This window comes from Uloborus diversus, chromosome 2 (genome assembly GCF_026930045.1).
Source record: "Uloborus diversus isolate 005 chromosome 2, Udiv.v.3.1, whole genome shotgun sequence".
Classification (NCBI taxonomy): domain Eukaryota; kingdom Metazoa; phylum Arthropoda; class Arachnida; order Araneae; family Uloboridae; genus Uloborus; species Uloborus diversus.
In genome coordinates, this window is record NC_072732.1 from 172107621 (window position 1) to 172134286 (window position 26666).

The following is a 26666-nucleotide window of genomic DNA, read 5'->3' on the forward strand; positions in this document are numbered from 1 at the left end:
CAAACCTGTTTCATTTAAAGTTTTTACTATTTTTACTCATTACATCAATATATTGTTTCAAAGAGTAAAAATGCTATAAAAAAAAATAAAAAAAAACGCAATTTATCATTTCCCTATCATTTACAAACGTTTCAATAAAATATGAACAAAAATTAAGATATTTATAATTCTTACCTTTTATTTTTCTGAATAATTACTTGAAAATTATCTTCATAAGCATACATTAGTTTCTTTTTTCTTTTTCAGGAAATATTAATTACCAGCAAGGTTATTCTTAAGACAGAATAAAATCTTTGACTTTAAAATTCTGCCATGAAAAATAACCTAGCTTGTTTGAAGGTTCAATTTTGCTTTGACCTGAAATAAGAATAAAAATTAAAAAAAAAAAAAAAATAATAAAAAAAATAAAAATCATACGCATACACATTCAGTTAGTAAATCTTCATAACAATTAAAATGACGTAGATTAAACTTGAATATCATGAAAAGAACTTATTTTATTGTTTTGCCGAACTATATTATACTCTCCCATTTCATTCAAAAGTTCATGTTCATTGATTTTTTATTTTTTTTTTTCATTTTATTATCATGGAAGGAATTTTAATGTACTAGGGGGCTATCGCCCCCTGCTCGCTATCGCTCGCCAACCCCCGGAACTGCTTACGCAGTTCCCTGTGGATCGCTTCGCGATCCATGCTCGCTTCGCTCGCTCGCTGTATGCCAATACATTAGCCTAGCTAAAATTTTCCGTAAAAATTAAAGTTGGTAATTGCATTTAGGTCACCATCCATTTAACCAATATGAAAATTACGTTCATAATGTTAATTTGTCTGCTTTAGCCAGATTTTCGACAGTTTAACTTTGCTGTATGTAAGATGACTGCCTTGGCAATGTGCACAACTTTACCATTATAGATACAAAAGTGTCTGTCATTGCTTTGGAGAGATTGCACTTCTACCTGTTGGTCCGCGGAAGGTATTTTATTTCCCTTCTACCACCCATTGGAAAACCAATGAAGGCATTCCCCTATCCGCCACCTGGGGACGCGCCCTCTAGGGGTTACAGGCTCCCCCGAGGGATGTATTTACATTATTTACACTCTTATATATATTTACATATTTACACTCTTATATATTCTAATCTGAGAAAACTTCCTCATATACACAATTAAAAATGTCCCGTTTGGGAGCCACAACTGACACTGCTTCAAAAGATCTTGTTCTTGATAATGCCACATAGAGCTGGCCATGACTAAAAACAGGCTCAGAGAGCACCAAACATATTTTCTCAAACGTTTGTCCTTCTTGTTGTTATTCTGAATCCTTGCCACGTCACGAACAAAAAATGGTTTAACTAAAAACGCGAAAACTCGCCAAGGCTACTTTGCTTGCACAATACTAAAACTACTATAACCCTAAACAAATTTGGCGAAACCTTTCAGCTGAGAATAAAAGGAATGAAGTAAATTCTTTCTCGGTTATTCATTTTGAACTGAACTGTCGTACTGAAGCAGAGAATAGACGACGCTCAAAGCGCCTACGCGTTCAAAACAACATTGCCGATGAACATGATTGTGGAGCAATGTGTGAAGAATGCGAATTTTGTGGTACTCTTTATTGGCAGAAAGAGCGTAATACTGCAAATAAATATACTAAATGTTGCCATGACGGAAAGGTGCGGTTACCGGCATTGTGTGACGCACCTGATCTGTTGAAGGAACTGCTGACTGAAAATTCCCCAGCCGCTAAAAATTATCGGCAGCGAATCAGAGAATACAACTCTGGAAATGGCTCGTCTTAAATTGGATTCAAGAACGGTTTCCTGCCTTCTTTGAGCTTTTCTTTGCTGATTAAGGTTGAAATGGGCCACAGCCCGACTCAAACTCATCTCAAAAAAAAAAAAAAGTTCGTTGAGTATTCTGTGATTCAAGATTTCAAAACAACGTAGAAGTTTGTTTACATGATTTATCGGCGAAGTGTTGCCAACAGAGGTTTAGAAATTCACCCCTTCATTTGCCGGCACGTAAGAGAATTATATATATAGATTTTATCCATCAACGAGAAAAGTTCATTCAAAGACACAATTTTATTTCTATGGTAAATTGCACGTGTAATTTGTATGACTAGCAAACTGTTTTAAAATATTGTGCGTTTAAAATTACCATCAAGGCTAAGCAAAGGAACAACACGAAATTCTGAAACAAATTCAAAGCATTCACAAAATGTTCCAGAAAACTAGTTAAAGCATCTATCAAAAAAAAAAAAAAAAATCAGTTCGAATGCGCAAAAATTTTATGAATTTCGATTCATCGGAGACCCCCCAAATCGGGAGTCCCCCCCCCGTTAAAAAAAGAGAAAATTTATTGAAAGAAAGAAAAACAGTTGGAAAAATGAATTGATTTACTTTGGAAGACTTGAACTTGGGAGGATTGAAATTCGCAGTGAGCAAGTACGACACGTGTGAATGTGTATGTGACCCTGGAATGAAAAGAAAATGGCTATGCGCACTCCTCCCTCACCCCTTTCAAATCCTGGGTCTCAACAAGACTGCAGAGGCGGGGGGGGGGGGGGGGAGGCCTTATGGGACGCATTTACGCACGCTTCGCAGAACGCGCAAATCAGCAACGAGCATGCAATAATGAATGGGCATAAATGTGAAACAGGTTTGAAGGTTAGAAATAAGTTGGGAATGCGTTTAGTCGGATATAGGTTGGTTTTAAACCATCCTCCGATGCTTTGAATGATCGAATGAGCGTATGAAAAAAACCAATATCTAACCAAAACATATTTCCAACCATTGCGATGCATTTTCAACCTTTCTCCAACGTAAATCCGATGGTTTGTGCTACCTGGGAAGGGCTTCTTGATATGAAGTTACTGTGCCCTCCAAAAAATTTCCTTATTCCATAAATTTCGATGCATGAACTTAGCGCCTTTGAGGAAGATGAGTACCACTCAGGGGTGCACACCCCCTAAGAGCAAGAGTGCACCCCCTTAAAATCGCAAAGCCCCCCCCCCTCCCAAAAAAAGTGAAAATACCCCTCAAAACAACCCGCCTAAAAATTTCGATGGAGCAGCCTGCACCATCCCCCCCCCCCTTCAGGAGGGGATGAGAGGGGATCCAAATGATACCAATTGTACCCCCTTCCCCCCAGGAGGGCACCCCTGATACCACTGGAGTGCAGTCATGTTTCGAGATCTTTCAAGACGGCACTATATTCGAGACCTTTCCGAGACCTATTTTTAAAATGTTGAAAAGAAAAAAAAAAAAGATATTGTTAGAAACTGAAGTGAAGAGAGTTCCAAGTGAACGATAAATGTGTGCACGAGAAATCGTCAGAACACAGAAAAATAAAATTAAAATCTGTAGGAGTTTAAAAATGGTGCTGTAATGCACAAATGTTTTTGGCTCTGTAGTTTTCTGGTAGTTTTAGCAAAATAAATGTCTTTTTTATGAAGAAAAGGTGAACTTATTGGATTCCAGCACCACGCATTGATTAATGCAGTCCTGATTCGCAACTCCAACGAACTATAGGGGGCACTGAAGTCACTGTCTAATGGCGGAATTGAAAACTAAAACAAACGCACATGGTAACGAAGAAAATGCTAAAAGTGTTGTGATTTTTGTTCGTACGTATGATTGTTTCGCTTTATTCTTTTTAAATTAATTTTCAAAGTCTTGTTGATATTCTGACCCACGTAGAAAGAAATGAGAATTCAAGAAGCATTACTAAACGTCAAACATTAATGCAAAGTACGTAGTTCGTAGTTCTAAGCAGCCATTTTCACGATGTTGAATTCGATATTTATCAATTCTTGATAAAAATAAATAATAATTGTGGCCTGACAAGAATAACAATTAATACTAGAAAATTTAATATGACATTACAAATTATTACCAAAAGAAGATGATACTTCTTTGCTTTGCTTTGGCTAGCGCTTGTTTTCCATTTGTAGCTGAGTTATTTCTCTCGAATTCCCGAATCGGTTAATTTAAAAATTTTTTGTTTCGATTTTTCTAATTTCTGAGTTACGATTTAATTGTGTCATGTTATGCAAATCATCAACAAAATTCTCACTGATATATGGTGGTAGTTTTCTTTTCAGTTGATTGACAATTATTTCTTTTTACTTATCGAATTCTGTAATCTTACTACCATTTTATTCCACTCATGATAAAATTTGAAAATGGTTTAACTAAAAATGCGAAATCTCGCCAAGGCTACTTTGCTCGCACAATGCCAAAATTATAACCCTAAACAAATTTGGCGATACCTTTCAGCTGAGAATAAAAGGAATAAAGTAAATTCTTTCTCGGTTATTCATTTTGTTCTACGATAATATATTCAAGAAAATATTTTGCATACTGTCCATTCCAACTAAATGCTGCTGTAAAATATGGTAAGTTTAATTAATTTAAGATTAAAAAAACTCCCATATTCTTACAAATTCATACAAAACGATAAAATTTTTTACCTTGTATAACGTTATCCAAGTTTGTTAATCCAGAATTTTCGCTTTCACCTATTATTAAGGAAATAATGAAAACTAACATTATTTTGAGGAGCTCGAGAATACTACTAAGGGACGAATTAATTTCTGTAGCTGAAAGCAAACTAAGACACATCGATTGCGTTAATAAATACTCAGAACAAACTGCCTCTGTTTACGTCAACAGACACACATGGAACGCAACGTGGCAAAGTTTTAGTTGCATTCGCAGTTTTATAAATCACCGCAAGGTAGCGTATTCGAGCGCTGGAGTTCCGAATAAAATAATTCATCGTTTGAACTTTGAGTTTGTATTCAATAGATATTTCGTCAAAAGCTTAACGTTGCCAACTCTAAATGGCAGCACATAACTGTCTTAGAAACGTGATGCTTTGCTTGTTAATTTTTGTTTCGTATTATTTTTGGAATCTTTAGTTTTTGAAGAACATTTTTAGGCATAATGCGTTAATTTTATAACTCGTAACAATTTTAGTTTTCTCCGCAAGTGACGACAATAGGAAATGATTCCATCATTTCAATACGATTACTTCCTAATCGTAATCGAAATGGTTTAAAACCCCCGAAAAAGCCAAACAAAAATCTGAGTACAAATGGAGCTGTCGTCTGTCGGAGAAAGAGTTTACGCTGCTGAATGCGTTCAAAAAAAGCGAATACGGAAGGTAATGTTTTTAATGTACTATAATTTGTTCTTTTATAATCACTTCGCATGCGTAAAAAATTAATTGCATTTTTTACGTTTAACAGGGTCGTGTAGAATATCTTGTGAAATGGAAAGGTTGGAGTACACGGTGAGGCTTAATTGTCAGAATTTTATAACTTTTATTTGTAAATTCTTTTGCAACTTTTGATACACTGCACAGTTAAAATATATTTTATTCTCCTCCATAATATTATTTATTGATTTCAATTTTATTAGATACAACACATGGGAGCCGGAGGAAAATATCTTGGATGTTCGCCTATTAGAAGCTTTTGAAGCAAGGTAAATGTTATTTGTTTAGATTACAAAAAAAAAATTTCCTCATTCGTTACTTTTTCATTTTATGTTTGTTAACTGTTGAATCCTCTCTTGATACTGATTTTAAGCATAAAATATACCTTATAAGTTTTATTACATTTGACACTTATTGTTATGGGGTTTTGGATGAATTTCTTTGTTTGCTTTTTCACATGTATGCTTTTTCTGTTTATTTGTTGTTTTATAAACTGTCATATCATAAGCTGTTCCTTATATGCATGATCATTTTGCCTTGTTTGAACAAAAACATCAACCACATTTTTATTGATCTGAAAAAAGTATAAAGCACTGATCAGAGAAAATTCTCGTAAATGTTTTCTACGATTAGGAGTTATAAATCACACGAAAGGTTTGTATTCATGCTTTAACCTTGCTGAAAATGAACAATTTCTGCAATATTTTCACCACATTAGTGGCAGTGAAAAGCAATGGATGTTAAGTGGCAAAATTTAAAATTTTGGAGGTAACCAATACAAATAGTAGGGCTCCTCTCCTCTGTCTTGTGCAAGATATAGTACTAGTAGCCCTGGTAGGTGCTGCTGTACAGCATGATTTAGAAAAAGAAATTTAATGAAAGCCAACCTAGGACGTTATCTATGCATTTTACTCAAAATTTGAAAATGTCCACTTACATTCCTTTGCTTCTCAATGCCTCATTTATATTTTTCACAGAAAAAGAGTATTCTCGATTACTCCCCCAACAATATGCTCCCCACCCTTACTTTCAATTATTGGAAAAGAATCTGGACTTGTATCTTCCATACAAGCTTCTTTAAGGTTTTACCTTTGCTGCAGTGTTGTTATTTATTGCAAAAAATTTCCCTTTGTTTGAAATATTTTTTTAGTTTGAAGAATCAGAGTTGTGTGAGAATTATCTGTGATATCACCATAAGCATGTGCAATGAGGTTACCAATCAGGGGTGCCCTGATGAGAGGTCACCTTGGCCCTTCTAAAAGTTCCTTATTTTGCAAATTTTGACTAATGATTTGGCTGATTCAGAGATCGTAGTGCAGTTTTAAAGCTCATTAGATGTACTTATGTGTGCATAGTCAAATTATATTGTTCATTAAAATTTGGAGCTCCAATTGGTAAACTAAAAATCCCCCCTCTCCTCTAAAAAATTGAAGTTTGAGGTGCCTTTGTAACCAATGATACCATGTCACCTCTATTTATCTCAAAAAATTGAATTAAAAATGCAGACATCACATTTTGCTTGCAAATACAGGCCCGTGTCCAGGATTTCATAAAGGGAGGGGTTTTTGCAGGCCTGTCACTTCAAAATATTTTGTTTTGAAGGCGAGGGGCGAAGCGTTTGATCGATACATTTTATCTGAAAAAACAACAAAATATGTACAAAAATGCTTAAATTCATCATGTTTGAAACGATGTGCCAGTTGCGACAAACTGCTACAAAAGACTGCTAAATGAACTTTTCTGCTCCAAAATCGCACAAACTTGCGCCAAAAGTGCAATTTTGCATTTAATGTTGCAGTTCCTTCAGCATATTTGGCAGTTTTTTCAGATTATCATCAAGTTTAGGCATTTGGAGCTCGTTTTTACGATTTTTTTTATATAGACCCAATTTTTTGCGTATTTCAAAATCCAATTGCATCCGCCTTTGAAAAATTCAATCGTTTTAATTTATTATGTGATCGTTTCCTTTGAGTTGAAAAATTTTGCATTGACCATTATTTTCAACCATTCTTATCTTTTGTTTTCAGAAGAAGTGGACTTGTAAGTTCGTCTTCTTGCCACACCCACTCAAAAATGTCAAATCTAGTTGCATCCGAATTAATCTAAGCAAATACCATGTGTAAAAATTAATATTGTTCACCAGTTTTTAATCTTGGGTTTCTAAAGATTTTAGGACAGAAAATTGATCCCTAATTTTTGTTGGAGACACATAAGATAGCAAAAATCGGGGAATTCTAATGCTCTGGCGATGAAAATGCACATTTAAAGTTTCTGAGACTCAAGCATTACTTTCCATATTCTGAGTCTGCCTCAAAATTTTTATTTTAATTTTTTCACATGTATTTTAAAATTCCTTTTCTTATGACATCATTTCTCAAAAGCATTTTTTTTTCATTGTAATTTCATTATTAATTTTGTGATTAAATATCAAATAGTTAAAAATTAAAAGTTTTAATGGTTTCCTTTGCATGATATTCAGATTTGTTAATCAAGTAGCTCAGTATGTAACATATATGACTAGGTGTATAAGGTCAAATGTTAGTAAATAACTTACAAGTACCCCCCCCCCCCAAAAAAAAAAAAAAAGATTAATAAATAGCTCTTTAAAACTCACTTGTAATATGTTGAGGTAAAGTTTTTAAATTTAGCTATTCTTTTTTGCTTTTTTTTTAGCCTTTTTGAATATGTTTTTGAGTTTTATGTATATATATCTTGTGTCTTTTACATATATGTATGAACTACATAAAAGCAAACAAAATTTAAAAATAGATATCAAACACCAAAACTTAAATGTGAACAAAAGCAGTGATGAATTAAGCAAAGTAAATATGTGAACTAAATTTAAATCAGAGTAAGAAAAAAGTAGAGCAGGACATGGCTTGTTTTTTTGTGAAAAATATTAGACAAAAAAGAAAATAAATAAATAAATATAAAATAAAATAAAAATAAACAAATAAATAAATGTAATTAAGAGAGCTTCAATAAGTAGTTGGAGTGTTGGAGTTATGGTTTTTTGCATCCTTAATCTCCTTTTTTATCATTTAATCATGTCACACATGTTTCTGTGCGTGAAATATACATAGTTGCTACAAATTGATGCAAAATTTAACTTTTTGCTGCTGCAAGCTGCTCCAAATTTGCAATTTTACTGCTCCAGGCTGCTCCAAATTCACCGTTTTACTTCTCCAAACTCACCATTTTCCTGCTCCCAAGATTGCTCTAAAAGCGAGTTTAGGACGGCACATCCTTGTGTTTGTAAAATCCAGGAAGAGGGGTAGCAATTGACCCCCCCTGATCTCCCAAATGATGGGCCTGCTTTTGGCTTCAATTATTTTCATTCTTAGTTGCATTGTCAGGAAAACACACTTCAGTGTGCAAATAATTCTTCAGTTTAAGGTCACAATGAGGGGCTTAGCAGTTTGGAGGGGAGGGGGGATGGTTCAAATTCACAGAAGATTAGGTTTTAAGTAATATAGTACCTATTTTATTATTGTATTTTACACACAGCACAACCTCGTTTAGCCAGCGCCTGTTTATCCGGATCAAATTTGTAGAAAAAATATATTTACGTAAATAATCAATTAAAATTATGATTTCAAGAACAGAAGTTTAAATGCTCCAAATACTCGGTTTTATTTCAATTAAGCATACTACTCCTGCAAAGGACGTACAATAAAGTATAGTACTAATTTAGCAAACAATATGATATACTTTGGATGTCAGCCCAATACTATTGCAGCTGAATTATAACTGATGAAGTAATTGAGAAAAAATGGTATGATATAGTTTTGTTAGAAAGCATTGTTTTTTGGTGCAATAAAAGATAAGTCTGCATATTTAAGAATATTATTGATTATTATCAGGATTTTTGTTTATTAGGATTGCCTTTGGTCCTATCTAGTCCGGATAAATGAGGTTGTATTGTACATGTAAGGATCGTTATGAACCCCACCTCCCAGAAGGAAATTTCTGGTTGGGCAAGAAAACCCCAGTATTTATCCATTTTACTGCTTGTTTAGATTCAAACCTATTATCTGTTTACAGTGCAATATATTGCAACAAGTACTGAGAAAATTTCACAAACTCTTTTATAACATATGTTTTCAGGTTTTAATATTGTAAGATAATGCTTAGCAAACTAAATAGGAAGAGTTTTGATGCAGATGTAAATTACATTAACAAACGCAATTACTATGCATCTACAGAGCGGCAACAGTTATCGCTTTTTGTGAAACGCCCCAGATCAAAACCCCTTATGAGAAGAAATATTAAACAAAGTATTGACAGCCCATTCAACTCAATCCTCCATCTCTGTTTTCCAAAATATGATTTTAGTTGATTAAGAGAAGACAGTGTCGTAAGTTACCAGGCAACTTCAAAGAGAATGCTTTTAAAAAAAGTTCTGTACACAAATTTAAACATTAAAGCTAATTTTAAGTCAAATATGCACAATTCTTCATTTATTTTTTTATTTTTTCTCCAATAGGAGGGGTTTAACCCCTAAAACCCTCCTCTTGGACATGGCTCTGTACAAATATGTTTATGATTGCAGTGTTCTTTAAGAAACAATGGAAGTATCAAAGCCTACCTATTCAAAATACTAAGTTCCAGCAATAGTTTTCACTTGTTTTACGTGTTTCAAATAGTAAAATGTAAAATTATTTTTCCTAATGTGTAATCGGTAAAATTTTTACATCAGGTATATTGATTTCGTCATTTTTTTCATAACCCAATCAGATAACTGTTAAATGTTTCTGTCATGCTTGATTTCTTTTTAAATTCATTGTGTTGGAGCAACTGAAGTCAACATCTTCTGGGGGGGGGGGGGGGGGGATCTGAAGCACTAGACATGTGCTGCAGTAGAAGTGTCCCAATTCCAAACTCTTTTTCTTTTTTTTTTTGCTTAATGAGTATCATAATGTTTTACATTATTTCGTGCAGCGTTGATGTAGAAAACCATGTCAATTACCATGAATTATCTTACATAGTTAAAAACTGAGCGTGTACCTATCTATGTATCTATGTCCGAGTTGCTTCTCCCGAATGCCAATAAACTGACTATCGAAACAGGTATTGATGAATTCATAATTTTTCCGCCTTTATGTTTGGCTATTTAACATAATCCTCCGATAATAATTAGCGGTGATATCAATTAAAAACAACAAAAAAGATATTTGGGTTTCAACATAAAATCCTTATTTTTTGAAGGCTTTCCCCCCTTCAAATTATTATTCAGTGCTTCATCTCAATTTTCTGTAACAATGCTTTTATTGAAATTTCTATTGTGAAAAAAATCATTGAGAAAAAAGATCTGTTGCCTTTTTTTTCTCTCGAATGTGAACAAATAAAATTCTGGGTTTTACTTTTAGGCATTTCCCATAATCGGGTGCTTCAAAATGTTTCCTTTTTGGGGATTCTTTCGGAATCTGCGGCACAATTTTACAGTTTTTTTTTTGGTTTAAGCGTGATTGTTGAACACCCGTCACTTGACAAAACTTTTATTTTTGAGGTTGACTGTTCAAAGCTAGGCAACGCAGCTAGTGATTTTATATTTTCTGTGTATGATATATTTTTTTAAGTATCATTTTAAAGTTATTAGCATTTTTTTTGTTCCCCTTAGCCAGAGCAAAGATCACACACCTTCAGGGAAGGGACGACGAGGGAAAAGAGACAGACAGGTAATTTTTCTTTCTTTTTCTCTTTGCAGAATTTTTGTTTTATTCTTCTCTGTGTTAAAATTTAATTCTCTTTGTAGCAAAAAGCAATAAAACAGAGAAAAAGATAATTAACAAATACTATGGCACACAAATTTTCAAAAAAAAAAAAAAGAAAGAAAGAAAATGGAACTCCTTTTTCAATGTAAAAGAGTTGGTTCTCCAGGGAGATTAAAGAAACTCTAAATTATAAGCAAGACACTTTTCATCTATTTAAAAAAACTGGTCAGTGTGCAGTTAAGCTCCAGTATTGTAAGGCAAGGCCAAGCCCGGACTGCCTCCTTCTGGGGTAGTCGGCTAGGTACTGGAAAGGGGGGCCCCTGGTATGGGGGCTCTGGGGGCCCTTCCCACAAAAATGTAAGAAAACTATTGTTTCAAAAATTGCTTTTTCTTTTTGGACATGTTAAGTACTAAATATAAAGTTAAATTTGTGTATAAAAAATGTGTTTGAAGTTTTGCTTGACTTTACCCTTTATCAGAACGAAACTGCATACTATTTTTACGAAATCTATTAAAGGTTAATTTTTTTTCATCATTGTTTTCTGAATTGAATGTTTTTTTACATTATTTTTTTTATTGACCTTGCAAGCGAAGGGGTTGTGATGCAGGGTTAGTTTTTGGAGAAATTGTAATGTTGTTTCAGTGGAGTATAGAATATCCCCAATTTTAGGTTGTGCGGGGATTTCTCCCTCCTGGAAAATTTTGAAAAACAGGTATAAAATTCTGCATTTTTAGGCCTTATAAGGGTAAAGTTATAGGGGTAAGGTTATAAGGGTAAGGGTTTGATGGGGGTGGCTTAGTCTCTGAGAATGGCTTAGCCCCTTATCCCTTCCGTGGGTGAGCCTCTGTTGGATGGAACTGAGATTCTTTTATAACACACTTTTAAACTTAAAGCAATGTCTTAACTAGCATAAAAATTATAATATCTTTTTTGCTTCATCTTGTTACTATGCCCCAATTTATCTTTCTTTTAAGCACTATAATAAAAATTATAGTTGGCTTGCATGCAAGTGAAGTACAGAACTTTAACTATCTTGCTATAATCTGATTGCGGAAATAAAAGCCCCATGTGGAATAGTTTCAATGGCCAATATCTGGTGATTGCACAGGGAGACCCTATCAGAAGGGTTTCCATGTGTATTCAATTTTCCCCTTTTATTTACTAGTTTAAGCAAATGGAAATGGTGCACTAAAGCAATCCACATGAATCCATTGAGTCTTGAACAAGTCATGAAATTTTTATTACTCCTATTTTTATCACACCTGCATTTCTCTTTTGTTCGAGAATTTTTCACACGGCCATCTGCACCCAAATTCCAGTTCTTGTCTTATTAATTCTACGAGAACTTCGAGAAATGCACTTAGCGGCTTGGATCACAAAGACTCATCATTATCCGTCCTGTCACCGGAGTAGCTTAACCATTTTTTGGAACCCAATTGACAAAGACCTCCTGTGTAGTACTGACACCCCTGGGAGTGTCGTTGATGCTGGAGAAAACAAGAAAGAAAGAAGGGGGGAGTTGTTGTTGGTTAAAATTTTATTTGTTGGAATTTTCAAAGCATAACTTCTTTCCACTTTAGGATTACTCAGGAGATCTGCATATGTGGAAACTCTGCAATGCGAGGGGGGGAGGGCACACCACTAAGGGGCCCACAGCCCGAGACACCAAGAAATCTTTTTTTAAATAAATAAAACACCCATATTCAGATCTGCGTTCCCGTAGACCCCATAGTACAGGGGGCCCACGTTCTTAAAAGGCCCAACAACCCAAGAAATTGAAAAAAGAAAAAAAAAACTAGCACTAAGGCTTATTAACGTTGCATATATACACTGCTGGCCTCTGGGAAGGGACCCTACAGATTTTACTGCCGGGGAGGGGGGGCAAAAATGTATACATTCGGACCTGATAATAAACACCTCTGCTGAAATTTTAAAAGTTGAAAATATTTTTTAAAGCAAACTTTTGAAGAAAAAGCAAAACTCGACTCATATTACACAGGAGCCGCTAAACTGTGCAACTGTGCTGTTTAAACACATTTTTGAATTGACAAAAAAAAATCTATGTACGGAAAGCATGAACAATCCTCAAAGTTTTAAAATCTCTTAATGATAGTCACATCACTTCTGAAAGGGGGAAAACAAAAATTAAACTTGGTCAAAGATTAAAGTTCACGTTTTGTATCTCAACTTATAATAAAAGGCACACAACAACCTAAATATTATATTCGGTTAACAGAGAAATAACATGAGATTAAAAAAAAACTGATTCAAAGCATTCACAAAATTAACTGAAAATGTTGTGAAAACTGGTCGAACCATTTTCACGGAAAAGTGTTTTAACCTGTTCAGGTGAACAAAACTTCTGTGAATTTCTGTTCACCACAGAACAGAACCTTAAATGCGATCAATATCAACACAAATGAAATACAATTTATTAATGAGACAAAAATGAATTCAAAGAAAATTTCAAGCAGACAACAGAAAATAAAATATTTAAAAGAAAACCCTCAAACCCCCAAAAAATTCTTCAAACTTATAAGAAATACAGAATGAAAGCTAAATCATTTACCAAATCAAGCAAATTCCATACATGTGCAGGGGGAGGGGGTGTTGAGGGTCCCTAACTCCCGGAAAATTGCACGATTCCTTTCAAAAAAAAACTACTTAAATAAAATAAATTTTATTTTCAAGTGTTTGAAAACCTTAAAAATTTGAAACAGTGGCTACAAACCACAAATGAGAGGAGGAAGAAATGCCAAAATTTGTCAAATTCAGCTCCTTGCTACATCCAGCATCAAAAATGTAAAAATCATGTTTCTGTAACATTATAAATTTTTGTGACTCACAGGGCCGATCCTAGGGTGTCGGCCGCCCTTGTGCAAAGAGCTAATGTGTCGCCCCTCAAGAGTAATTTGCATATTTTGACTAATTTTTGACGTCCATATAAATATTTCTTCAAATTTCTATATCAAGTTCTAATTTAAAAATGAAAAAAAAGGAAAAAAAAAAAAACCAGAATTATGAACTTATAAAAAGGAAGAAAAGTTTTATAGTAAGAAACTCCTTAGGTACAATTTATATCTTTGAAGAAAGTAATAGATACCAAAATTTACTAGTCGTAAAAACGCATTTTATAGTATGTCTTCGGTGACATTTCGGTGAGAAAGCACGGAGGAGGAGGAATCATGGGAGGGGGGATTACTCCCAGAAAATTATCGAAATTGGCGTACGAAAAATTGTTTTAGTAATCTTTGGTTGTGTTTGGTTGCAAGGAGAGAAAAGAGTCAGGTATATTCAAGGTGCATGGAGAAATTTTCAAAATTGACGTCAAATATCGCAATTTTAGGAATGTTTTCGAGACTTCAGGGGAAAAGTAATGCTGGAGTTCTCTCCTAAAATTCTTTCAAAATTGAAATCAATTCGAAGCTATTTTTTGTGATCTCTGCTTAGGAAAGATCGGTGCTCTTCCCGAAAATTTTCCGAAACTGAAGTTTTAAACAAGCAGTTTTGGGTTATCTTTGTTGACGTTGCTAGAGGGAGGGAGATACAATCATCTCCTATCGAAAGTTTTTGAAATTGAAGTCTAAAACGCAAATTTAGGCTGTCTTTGGTGACGGTAGGGGATCTGGCGGCTTTCCTTCGGTAATTTCTCGGCACTATTGTTTCAAAAACCCATTTTTGGCTGTAGATGAAAACGATAGGAAAAACATGAAAATATTCCGAACCGAAATATTTTTCGGAGCTAAAATCCATTTTAGGCTATTTTTGGGAAGGAAGGGCTTCGGGGCTCCCAAGTGGATATTTCTAAAAGCGCAATTTTATGCTATCTTTGGTGACGTTAACAAAACTGGGAAGCTTCGGCGGATCTTTCGGATATTTTTCGATATTAATATCTGAAAAACACAACTATAGACTTTTGTCCATCTCACTTCGACAATTGATGGGTATATGCCCTAGCGCCGTAAAAAGTTACATAAGCCAGGCAATTCTCCTCCAGAGTTTTTTTTAGAAAATCGTATTTTACGCATTGTTTGATAACGATGGGGCGGGCGGGGGTTCAGTGTGCCCTCACGAACTGTTTTTGAAACTGAAGTCAATTTCAAACTGAGGGGGCGGAATTAGAGGCCCTCCCTAAAGACGCTAATTGAGACTATCTTTGGTAGTAATATTTGGGAATGGATTTCGGGGCCCTCCATCGCAAAAATTTCGAAAAAGAAATACGAAAAATGTCATTAAGCAAATGTTGATGACATTAAGAAGGGCTGTCCTCTGAAAAAATATTTTGGATTTTAAAGCCAACATTTTCAGGCTATGTTTGATTAAGTTAAGGTGGAAGGGGTGAATCAGAGATTTAATTGGGTTCTTAAGATCGGTGGTTCAAACAGTAAAATTTTCCGAAATTAAAGTCCTATAAAAACACAATTTTAAGCCTTCTTTAGTCTCGTCAATTAGGTTATAGCATTCTTTTGGATCTTCGTTTTGGAGCTACGTTTAAATTTACTACCCGGGGCAAGAGCTCTGATCTGAAACCGGGCAGTTCATTCGTGATCTTAATTCGAAAAAAATGCTGTAAAGGGGGAAAATTACAAAACTTTAGTTTGTTATTCATATTGTTTGACTCTCAGGGGAGTCTCAATTTTCCACTGTCCCTCCACGCATCCCGCGATTGTTGGAAAATAATTTCTTGTTTGAAATGCTTGCGGACAGTATCTAATCAGTATGGCTTTTTTTAAATATAATATACAAAATATATCTTCATTGTTTAGGTCTATAAAAGCTTGGGGGGTAAACACTAGTGGCCGCCCTGGGCCCTGAGTGCTCCTTTTAGAAGGCACCCTTTCTTGCTTCAGGAGGGGGCCATTTCCCTCATCCCCCTCCTCCTGTATCCATACCTGATTACCGGTTCTGACACAAATTTTGCAACCAAATGAAGCATGTGTGTAAAGAGTAGATATTAATTAACAATAAATCAATACAATGTTCCCTAACAATATATTTTTCTTAAACTATGCTTATGCTGTCGGGAAACTTACTTTGATAATTGAACATTTAAAATTCAGCATATTTATTTGACTTATTCTAAGTTATCTTGTGAGAAAGTCTTGAAGAATTTTGCTTGATTAAAAGAATTATATGATGCGGCCTGTGGCCGCCCCTTGCTTTGGCCGCCCTTGGGCGGTGCACCACCCTGCACACCTGCTAGGATCGGCCCTGGTGACTCACATGTTTCATATCTCGCTATTTTGGGAATACTTTTGCTATTGCTTGCTTTTATCTTACTTCCACTGCATATTGTCAATCTGTTTAGCACAGAAAAATATCTTACACTACCTCGATTCCTTTCCGTTTTCTGCCCCACTTGTAATTGAAAACAAGTTGTTGTCTTGAGAAGTCTATAGGATCATTCCATGTCAAGTGATCCAAAGTTTTTTCCCTCACCTTTTTGTATTTCATTGAAATTTGGCTCATCGATTGTACCCTTTGAGGTAATCAAAAGTCCAAATTTTTAGATTTTTATCTCTATTATTTTTTTATTTATGATACTTTGATTTTTCGAAAAACCCGCTTTTTTTTCACGGATGCTTGAACATAAAATGGACGATAACTCAGCACCAAATATAGATAGAAAGATTTGGTAAAAAGCATTTTAAAGTACATTAGTTGCTGTTTAATGGGATATACAACATGACTAATTTCAAAAAAAATTTAATTTTAAAAAAATAAAATTTAAATTTTAAATTTATTTCTCATAAAAGGTATAATGAATTTTTTTTAAAAATTCTTAAAAATATGTGTGTATTTTATCTTCATTTGTGCAAAGTTTCAAGTTGGGATCTCAATAAGATCATATTTTTATAAATTTTTAAATAAAATTTGACTTATGAAATAATGACATTTTTCAGATTCTAACTAGTTAAATATGGGGTTCTTTTGCTGGGGATGGTCTAGTAAGTAGTAATTGATCATGACTATACTTGAAATGAACTGACATGACTTTGTAGATTAGTACCCCCCCCCCCTCCGCCACACAATCACTTTTTATCTTTTTTTTTTCAAACCTGTATTTAAAAAAAAAGCCGGCACGTAAGAGTTATAACCATAATAAACTGGGACGCATGCTGCTAAACATCAGTAGTGACTAAAGCTTATAAATGGGGGGGGGGGGGGGTCATAAAAACTAAAAGTCAGAAAAACTGATGAAACCCACTCATTTGCAGCTTTTTTTTCTTTCGGAAAGTGGGACGGTAGGGGGAAGGGGGGGGGGGCAATCTGGAATGAAACATAACATGGAAGGTTATGCTCAAATTAGCAAAATTTGTTTGATCTATAACTGCTTTTAATATATGTATAAATAGATCTCGCTTCATTGCTCTCATCTACAAGTGAAATTAAAAGAAATCTAGCATTAAAGAAAAGAAAAAACAGCTGCACTCCAAATGTTGTAGAAAGACAGTTTTATGCGGACAGACATATGACCTGATACTTAGATTTATTTTTAGTTTAGTGTAAAAAGAATGAAACAACACGGGGGGAAACACTCCTATTTTGCTGTGATCTTGGGGCAAACTATTTCTTTCCTCCATCCAAAATTGAAAGTTGGTGCAGGGGTAAGGGACGAAATGAATCATAACTTTCCTTATCAGATGGTGAAATAATCAAGTACACTTTGTGAAGATCGGATTGAAAAAGAAACACTTGGTCTGAAAAAAAAAGCATCAGGTGAAGCGTGATACTAGTATAGCGTTAATTGTATGTGTGAGTGAGTGTGTGTGGGGGGGGGGTGGTAATGTCCTTTGTCTCGCTTTAAAGAAGAACATTTATCAACTTTTAATATGTTTTCTATTCATTTTGTTTTATTTTATTCATTTATTTATTTTTTACATTTTGAAAATAGTTTTGGAAAAAAATAATAAAAGTGGTGGCCCGGGAGGGGGGGTCTTTTTCTTACTTTAAAGAAGAACATTTACCAATTTTTAATAAGTTTACTATTCATTTTGGTTTTTTATTCATTTATTTATTTTTTACACTTTGAAAATAGTTTTGAAAAAAAAAAGTGGTGGTACGGGGGGGGGGGGGTGCTTGCCAATTTACAAATTCACGTCAGCTCATTTCAAGCATAGTTATGATCAATTACTACTTACTAGACCATCCCCAGTGAGAGAACTCCATTTTTAACTAGTTAGAATCTGAAAAATTGCGTTATTTCATAAGTCAAATTTTATTTAAAAATTCATAAAAAAATGATCCCATTGAGATCCCAACTTGAAACTTTGCACAAATAAGGATAAAATACACAAAAATTTTTAAGAATTTTTTTGAAAAAATTCATTATACCTTTTTTGAGAAATTTAAATTTAAAATTTAAATTTCATTTTTTAAAAATTAAATTTTTTTTGAAATTAGTCATGTTGCATATTCCATTAAACAGCAACTAATGTACTTTAAAATGCTTTTTTACCAAATCTTTCTATCTATATTTGGTGCCGAGTTATCGTCCATTTTATGTTCAAGCATCCATGAAAAAAAGCGGGTTTTTCGAAAAATCAAAGTGTCATAAATAGAAAAATAATAGAGGTAAAAATCTAAAAATTTGGACTTTTGATTACCTCAAAGGGTACAATCGATGAGCCAAATTTCAAAGAAATACAAAAAGGTGAGGGAAAAAACTTTGGATCACTTGACATGGAATGACCCTATAGTTTTTTTTTTTTTCTTTTAAACTTAAAATAGCTGTTTCTTACAAAACTAGAACAATACTGTAAAAATTTACAGAGACTTGTTAAAATATCAGACTCGAAAGTAGGAATCAAATGCCTTAAATAATTTAATTTTTCGAGAGTTCTTGAAAATAACTAGATAAGTCTTTGAAGATCCTAAGCAAAGTGTGCTCCTGTTTTATTTCTTATCAGGTGTTGTAAATTATGAATTGTTCAAATGGGCAGTATGTCACTCTCTTGTTAATTATTGTTTCTATTTTCTAAATCTGTACACCATTTCTTTTAAAGCATTTTTTACTATTGATCATTTTTATATAATTCATTGTTGTGTTTGTCGGTGGATGGGAGGGGTGATTAAAAACTAAGTGAGCAAATAACAATGCTTTTCTCTTCTCTCACTCTTTCTGTCTGTCAACTGATGTCATTGGTTTGTCGAATCAAAAATTATTTTTCATGAGAATTATCTTAATTTGCAAAAGGTTTGTGAGTTGATAGTTTTGTAGCTCCAACTATTCCTTTATAAGGCTTCAAAATGCAGAATTTTATATCTACTTTTCAAATTTTTCCGGGGGAGAAACCCCTGGATCCCTGGTAGTTGGGATATTCAACACTTCACTTAAAAGAGAATCTTGCGTCCCGCTCTTAATACCATTCCCCCTTTTAATGTCAACCCGAAAAGGATATAAGGAAAAAACATTAAAAAACGAGCAGAAAAAAGTAAAATATGTCTGTATGCATCAGAGGAAAAGAGACAAACATTGCAGAAGAAAAAAAGAAATGGCCTCCTACCTCACTGAAAGAAATGAATCTGACCAAAAAGGTGCCACTTACCTGAAATATCTAAATCCGACCCTGTACATGTAAATACTTTTTTCAGAACCAAGATTTACAGAAGAGAACACTTATTATAGAATACTGTTAAGTCCTGAGAAACTTGTTTACTTTCTGATATAACTTATAAATAAAATGAGTATCCATAAAATCAGGATTTCAAGTCCCATGTAACTACTCAAAACCTTAAAATACTAATAAACTTGTAAAATACATTTAAACAAATGAATTTAAAATTTTGGTAGAAATATTGAAGCAGTTAAAAACAAAATAATCCCTAGTTTAATTTTTTTTAGGGAGAGTTGCAATTCAGTGAGCGGTCAGGAACCCTGATTATTTTTTACAGAGAGACCGAACATTTCTGTCGGGGCCGGTAGGCGATTCTTAAGTTGCCTACTGGTAATCCTGCCTTGTTTATGAGCTAAATTCAGAGGAATGTAGAAGCCCTAAGAGCCTCTAACCTAAAATTAACATTTGCCCCGGGGACCAGGCCCAGTGTGCTATTTGTATAAAACACGTAAGAGTGATCTAAAGCATCGTGGACAGGGGACAGGATCTGATTAAGATATAGGAAGTTTCTAAGCAAAGACTTTTTGGAGTCACTATGCAGTCAAATCTTACTTTTAGTCATTAGCTAAAACAACATTAGCCATTTGGGGGCCCCTGAAAAGCAAGGGCCCCTAGACCAGAGCCTAGTTGGCATATTCAGTAATCAGGCCCTGATACTGGCAAAACGTAAAAGGAAACGGATCGAAATAGTTATATGGAAATCAAAAGAATTATAAAATCATTTTTTGCTACTAATTTTTTTTCCCCACTTCATTTGGGGGCCCTTCCTAGCTCAGGGGCCTTTGGCGATCGCCGACTAACCGATCTGGCCAATCTGGGTCTGGGCAAGGCATAATTTTAAATATTTGGTCTGGATTAAGAAAAGGGAATTGGAGCAAAAGCTAAGAGATAACATTGACAGGAATGCTAAGAGGTGTTTTATGCTTACACTTATTTGGGGGGGGGGGGTTGAAATAGTCAAATTCAACCACTTGTCAATGAGCATGGAAAATATGGACATTGCAAATGTTCTAAACTTTTTCCCCAGTGTTTTTAATTATAACTGTATCTCAACAGTTGACACGAGCAATACACAAACTGTTATACAGCTTTAGGATTTTGTGTTTTCCATAGAAGACATTTTATTTCATTTGAAAAAAAAAAAAAAAAAAGCTACTGAAAGTCCTTGACCTGATAATATTTGTCCAAAAAGTTAATTTGAATGTGCGCAGCAGTTAGTGTTATTTTAAATATTTTGAATGCTTCTTATGACTCAGTGACAGTGCCAGAGGTCTGGAAGCTGGCTAACATAATGTTGCTCTTCAAGAAAGGGTCCAAAGGTAATGCAGGGAATTAATTATAAACCTGCAAGTCTTGACTTCATTGGTGTGTAAAAATTTTAAACTTTGATCATAATCAAAATTATGAATTTTTTAGAGACTAATAGTTTGCTGACTAGTTTGCAGTTAGGGTTCAGGAAATGTAAATGGCTTTCAATGCCAAAATTATTCGATGTTGTTCATATTGGTTTTCATAAAACTTTTGATTAGACGTCCCGTTTTCCTCTTTTCAGCAAACTAGTCGATATAGGAATAGGAGGGAAAATTTTACTTCGGGTTAGGAGCTGGCTGACTGGAAAGAAGCAGGTTGTAAGGGGAAACCATTGACAGCAGTGTTTTAGGTGGGGTTCCTCTAGAATCAGTGTTAGGTCCTCTTTTGTTAATAATTTTTATGAATGATATTCATGAAAATATTTCTAGAAATGTTAATTGTTTTGCTGATGACGTCAAAGTTATGGAAATTGTAGAAAATAAAGAGTAAGTAAGACAGCTTCAACAGGATTTAGATCATGTTACAAAGCAGGCAGATAAGTGGGATATAAATGTTGGGAAATGTCAAGTGCAAAATTTCGGACATGGAAATAAGCGTACAAGTTATTGTTTAATGCAGGACGAGGAGTCATTGTTTTAAGCTATTCAAATCTCAGGCTAACCTGGAAGTTAGGAAAAATTACTATTTCAGTAGGGTTGTGGACACTTGGAACAGCTCTCCGTAAGAGGCTGTAATGTGCAAGGGAGTAAAGGGCTTGCATTGGGGTCTAATATACTGACCACGACAAGCATAGCTAGGCCTAGAACCTGTTGCTGGTTTGCACAGTTGTATTTATTAAAATTAATGGTTGCTTAATAATTTTACTTTACTAAGATAATTTTTCGTGTTCTAAACAAAAAACAGTTCTGGATTTTTTTTTTTTTAAGCAGTAAATGTTTTGTGTAAATTTATGTTGGGAAAAAAAACATGGATTGCATATATTTTTTATTGCATCATCATTTTTTATGTTTTCTGAGGAAATATAGCTATTGTGTACAATTTAATTCACAAAAAATAATTTCTGGAAAAAAAAGGTTTTTTTCTACTGCCTCAAAATTTCTGAAAATTTTAAATCTCTAGTTGGGAGCATTTTTAATTTTCAAGAAGATCAAGAACAACTTATTTATGTGTCACAAAAATATTCTAGTGAAGAAAAATACATAACAAGAGTTTTCCTTTTTTTTTTTTTTTTTTGTAAAATGTAGCTGATTATTTTATTTTTTCTTAATTATAAGGTTCTTGAAACAACACACTTCAATGCTGAGTCAAATCAGACTAGTACTAATGCTCTGGTAGAAGAAAATTCAACTAACTCATTAGATCAAGAGGTTGACGGAACAGAAAGGAACCAATCTTCTAACAATGAAGCATGGCAAGAAAGTTCTAGCAATGATCAGGAATCAGAGGGCCTTCTTGTGAGTATCCCTCTGCCTATTAATAATTCTTCTTCTAACTCTGAGCCACCAGCAAAAGCAGCAAAAATCAGTAATCTGATTTCTGCTTCTGAACATGGCTGGGAAAATAGTCCTTCCTCTAGCAGTGCCGAGTGGCACATTCCAACTTCGAATTCATCTTCAGCATCCGAGGGGCCTGCAGAAAACGAAGTAAACGAAAGCAGTACTAATAATGTCCAGCAAGAAAGTGTTCATTCAAATTCAGAATCTTCAAACTTTAGTCTATCCAGAACGAGTTTTAGCTCAGAATCTAAAGAAGCTGAGCTTCAGATTTCCGCTAAAAGCCCAGTAAAGGAGGCTGAATCGGTTACCAATAAGACAGTTGACAAAACTGAATCTTCTGCAAGTTCGACAGACGAGATCGCAGCAAGTACTCAGGATGTTTCTGTTGAAGGAACAGTTGACAAAAAATATGAAAATTCTGTACAACAGGTTTCTACTGCTGCCAAGGAACTTGAAGTTTCAGACAAGCCTCTGTCCCCCAATAACATTGATGCTCCAACGGAACTACAAGAAACTGAAATATCTCCCTTATCAGATGAATTTTGGAAAAAACAGAATCCATTGGTTGACCATGTGTTAATTACTGATGTGACAACTAATCTCCTTACAGTCACAGTTCGCGAGTGTGATACTAGTAATGGGTTTTTTAAAGATAGGCCAAATCCTCTCACTGAAAATGGAGAAACTACTACTTCTACGGATGCAGAAACTTCTGCTTCCTAGTTAAACACACATGATGAGAATAATAATAGTACAGATGCTCTCTGAAGAATTCACCAAAAATCCGATTCTACAATGAGATCATATTTATTCTGAAAAATAGCTTTGTATTTTTGATCAATGTGCTTTGTATTCTTTTTTATTTCTTGTCATATTGATATTTTTAATTGAACTGTCAACAGTTCAAAGGTGATTGGAAATGCATTTTGTTCGAAAATTTCTTATTTACCCACTGATATCTTAACTTTTATTGAATGGATTTGATTCAAATCGCGCATTATTTTTAAGCATTGGATATGAACGGAATTGTTTATAGAGTAGTTTATTTCAAGTTATATTTCAAGGTAGTGTTCCATAGGTATTCATATAATATTGTTATCTATTGACACATTGGATTTTTGGTGACATTTTTCAGAGAAGTTTCCCATTTTTCACAATAGATAATCTAACCCTAGACTTTTTTTGTGGTTTTATCAATGAATAAAAGTTATGATAAATACATAAAAGTAAGCAAAGATCTGTTTAAGAGGTGAGCAAAAGTGGCTTAGGCTCCTCTCAAAATAATTCAAAATTACTCTTGTGAAAAAAGATATGAATATTTTAAAACTAAAGTTCCAACATTCTTAAAATGTTTGGCTTGGGCCGCGCCTAACATAAATTTTTATATACACTCCTGCGAGTGAGCATATTTGGTCAGTAAGTGTATATAATATTTTTAAATGGTAAGGGTAAATTGTTAAGGGTTTATTAATATTGTTTTTGTTTTGTTTGACTTTTCTCTTTTTAACATTTTGAATTTTCTGTTTTAAAGTAAGTGTGGGATCATATGTTAATCATTCATATGTATGTACAATCAATTTTAGATTTGTATTTTATGCATTTATGAAGCAACTATTTAGTCTGCTTTAAAATAACATTGAATCATCTATATTTTTAAACATTGCATGTAATGTTGTAAATAATTAAATTAAAGCTGTCTAATTACATAATTTTTATAAAAAAAATCAATTCAGCAAATGAAAGAAAATTAATTTTAGCTTAAAAATCATTTCTATTAAGCTGCTTACGGCTTTTATGTATTCGAATTACAGTAAAACCTCTCTATTACGGACACCTACGGGGACATAAATATTGTCCGGTTTAAAGGGGTGTCCGCTTTCCCGAGGGACACGTAAAAAAATAAAAAACGAGTTTTTAAATAACCTACTTATTACAAAATAATTAATAACACTTCTTAAAAGAAAACTTATTCTGAGATTAAAAGTTATATGCTTGTAATTACAGAAAAGTAACAAAATGTAATAAGTGTTACATATGCTTCAATTCAAGGTTTTCAAGAAATAAACTATAAAACACGCCCAGAGAAAATACAAAAACATACCTATGTCAGTTTCGTGAAAAAAGATGTAATTGAAGTTTGTTTTGAGTAGTTTTTGCTCATCATATCTTCATGATAAATTTTAAGTTCTTGCGTTAATTTTACCCCTACTTCATCATTTCTTTCGGTGTAAAAATGTCTTAGTTGATCAATGTATATTTGAGCATCACGTAAGCTTCTAATTTTCATTTCTTCAGAAGATACTTCCACTACTATCTGAGGATCGTCGTCTTCTCCTTCACTTTCGGTTTCGTTATGTGTTATGCTTTCAACTATCTCCTCCATTTCTAAGGAATTGATTTCACATTCAACATCACCATCAATTTCAGCAAATTCATTGCCAATTAAAACATTTTCACCACTGAGGCGTATTAATTTTGTTAAATCATTAACGGGTTCTTCGTCATTTACTGTTCCTTCTTCAGCAACAGGTAGACCTTTTTTGAACCCAGCTTTTAGAAAACAGCTGGTAATTGTAGTGGCCTTGACTTTTTGCCACGCTGCATTTATCCATGAAGATGCCTGTAAGACATCGATTTTTACCGAGCTTGCACTACATTTTCCTCCATCTAAACCTGAAACGATGTGCTTTAAAATTAGTTGTCGATAAAACACTTTGAAGTTTTTTATGATACCTTGATCCAAAGGTTGGCAGACAGATGTAACATTTGGAAGGAAAAAAACAATATTTACATTGCTCAGTTTCACATTTGGATGAGAGGTCGCATTGTTCAGAAAAAGAAGAACTTTGCGCTTCTGATGTTTCATTTTTTTATTTAGTTCCATTAGCCATTCAGTCCTTAAATCCATGTTCATCCAGGCTTTTCTGTTCGCTTTCCATTGAAAGCCAAGTTTTTGCGGATTCATACTTTTAAAGCACCTTGGCTTTGCCGCTTTTCCTATAATTAAGGGTTGCTCTTTAACACCATCCATACTAGAGCATAATAAGACCGTTAAACCAGGGGTCTGTCCAGGATTTTTCACAGGGTCCGTTTTTTGTGAAAAATCAAATAATTTTGTGAAAAATGAATTAATTTTGTGAAAAATCAAATAACTTCGCAAAAAAAAAAAAAAAAAAAAAAATGTTAAAACGAAATTTTAGAATTAAGAGATGGCACGAACTGCATCAATTAAACTTAAAGTTGAGTGTTTTCCTCTTCTATGTCGAGAAAATCATTCTGGAGTGTTTTTCCGATATTTGGCCCGGGGGAGAGGGGGGCATCGCCCTCTCAAGTATCAATATTTATCTACCCTTCTACATTATTTTAAATTATATTAGAAATATTTCTGTACAGCATTTAAAATAATTGTAACAAAAAAATAAATAAATAAATAACATAAAAATCAGAATAGGGGGTTCAGCATTTAACTTTTTGACCCAAGACACTCTTAAAAAGCACAGAATTTCGTTTAAAACTTATAAATTCCGTGATTTTAACAAAAATAAAAGGATATTTTAATTGTTTACCTCTTAACAAAGCGTAATAATCATCAAAAATTTGAAAAATCGGATTCCCATAGCGGATGCAAAGAGATCGCAATTCTCAAAGTGAAGGCATCAAAAATATAAAAACGGCTTGTAAAAAAAATATTTTTGATAAAATTATTTTAAATTTGCATTTTAGAGTCCTATGATAAACATTTCATTAATATCTGTGGACACAGTTGACGCAAAAAAATAAATAAATAAAATAAACCATCTATTCAGCATTTTAATTTTTGACTCATAACAGAAAATGGAATTTTGCTTTAAAAACTTGAAATGAGAGTTTTAACAAAAATAAAAGGATATTTTAATTGTTTACCTCTTAACAAAGCGTAATAATCATCAAAAATTCGAAAAATCGGATTCCCATAGCGGATGCAAAGAGATCGCAATTCTCAAAGTGAAGGCATCAAAAGTATAAAAACGGCTTGTAAAAAAATATTTTTGATAAAATTATTTTAAATTTGCATTTTAGAGTCCTATGATAAACATTCCATTTATATCTGTGGACACAGTTGACGCAAAAAAATAAATAAATAAATAAATAAAATAAACCATCTATTCAGCATTTTAATTTTTGACTCCTAACAGAAAATGGAATTTTGCTTTAAAAACTTGAAATGAGAGTTCTAACAGAAATAAAGAGACTTTTCATTTATTTGCATCCTAATAAAGCGAAGTTAGCTTGAAAAAAGAACAAAATATGATTCTCATATCG

At 33.7% G+C, this 26666-nt stretch overlaps 1 protein-coding gene across 1 annotated transcript; it reads left to right on the forward strand.

The window, feature by feature from the left end:
- The first annotated feature begins 5097 nt into the window (after positions 1 to 5097).
- LOC129217485 (chromobox protein homolog 2-like) lies at positions 5098 to 26092 on the forward strand. The gene is made up of 5 exons (XM_054851792.1): positions 5098 to 5170; positions 5256 to 5299; positions 5428 to 5493; positions 10845 to 10902; positions 22143 to 26092. The coding sequence occupies exons 1-5, from the start codon at positions 5102 to 5104 to the stop codon at positions 23085 to 23087; spliced, it is 1182 nt and encodes a 393-aa protein (XP_054707767.1). The 5' UTR covers positions 5098 to 5101; the 3' UTR covers positions 23088 to 26092.
- Positions 26093 to 26666: the final 574 nt, after the last annotated feature.

Bases quoted from the DNA above. Each gene is read 5' to 3' on its own strand.
- LOC129217485 (XM_054851792.1), top strand. From the start codon at position 5,102: ATGGAGCTGTCGTCTGTCGGAGAAAGAGTTTACGCTGCTGAATGCGTT. The intron at 5,494-10,844 runs GTAAATGTTATT...TGTTCCCCTTAG, and splicing joins TTAGAAGCTTTTGAAGCAAG to CCAGAGCAAAGATCACACAC. The intron at 10,903-22,142 runs GTAATTTTTCTT...CTTAATTATAAG, and splicing joins GAGGGAAAAGAGACAGACAG to GTTCTTGAAACAACACACTT.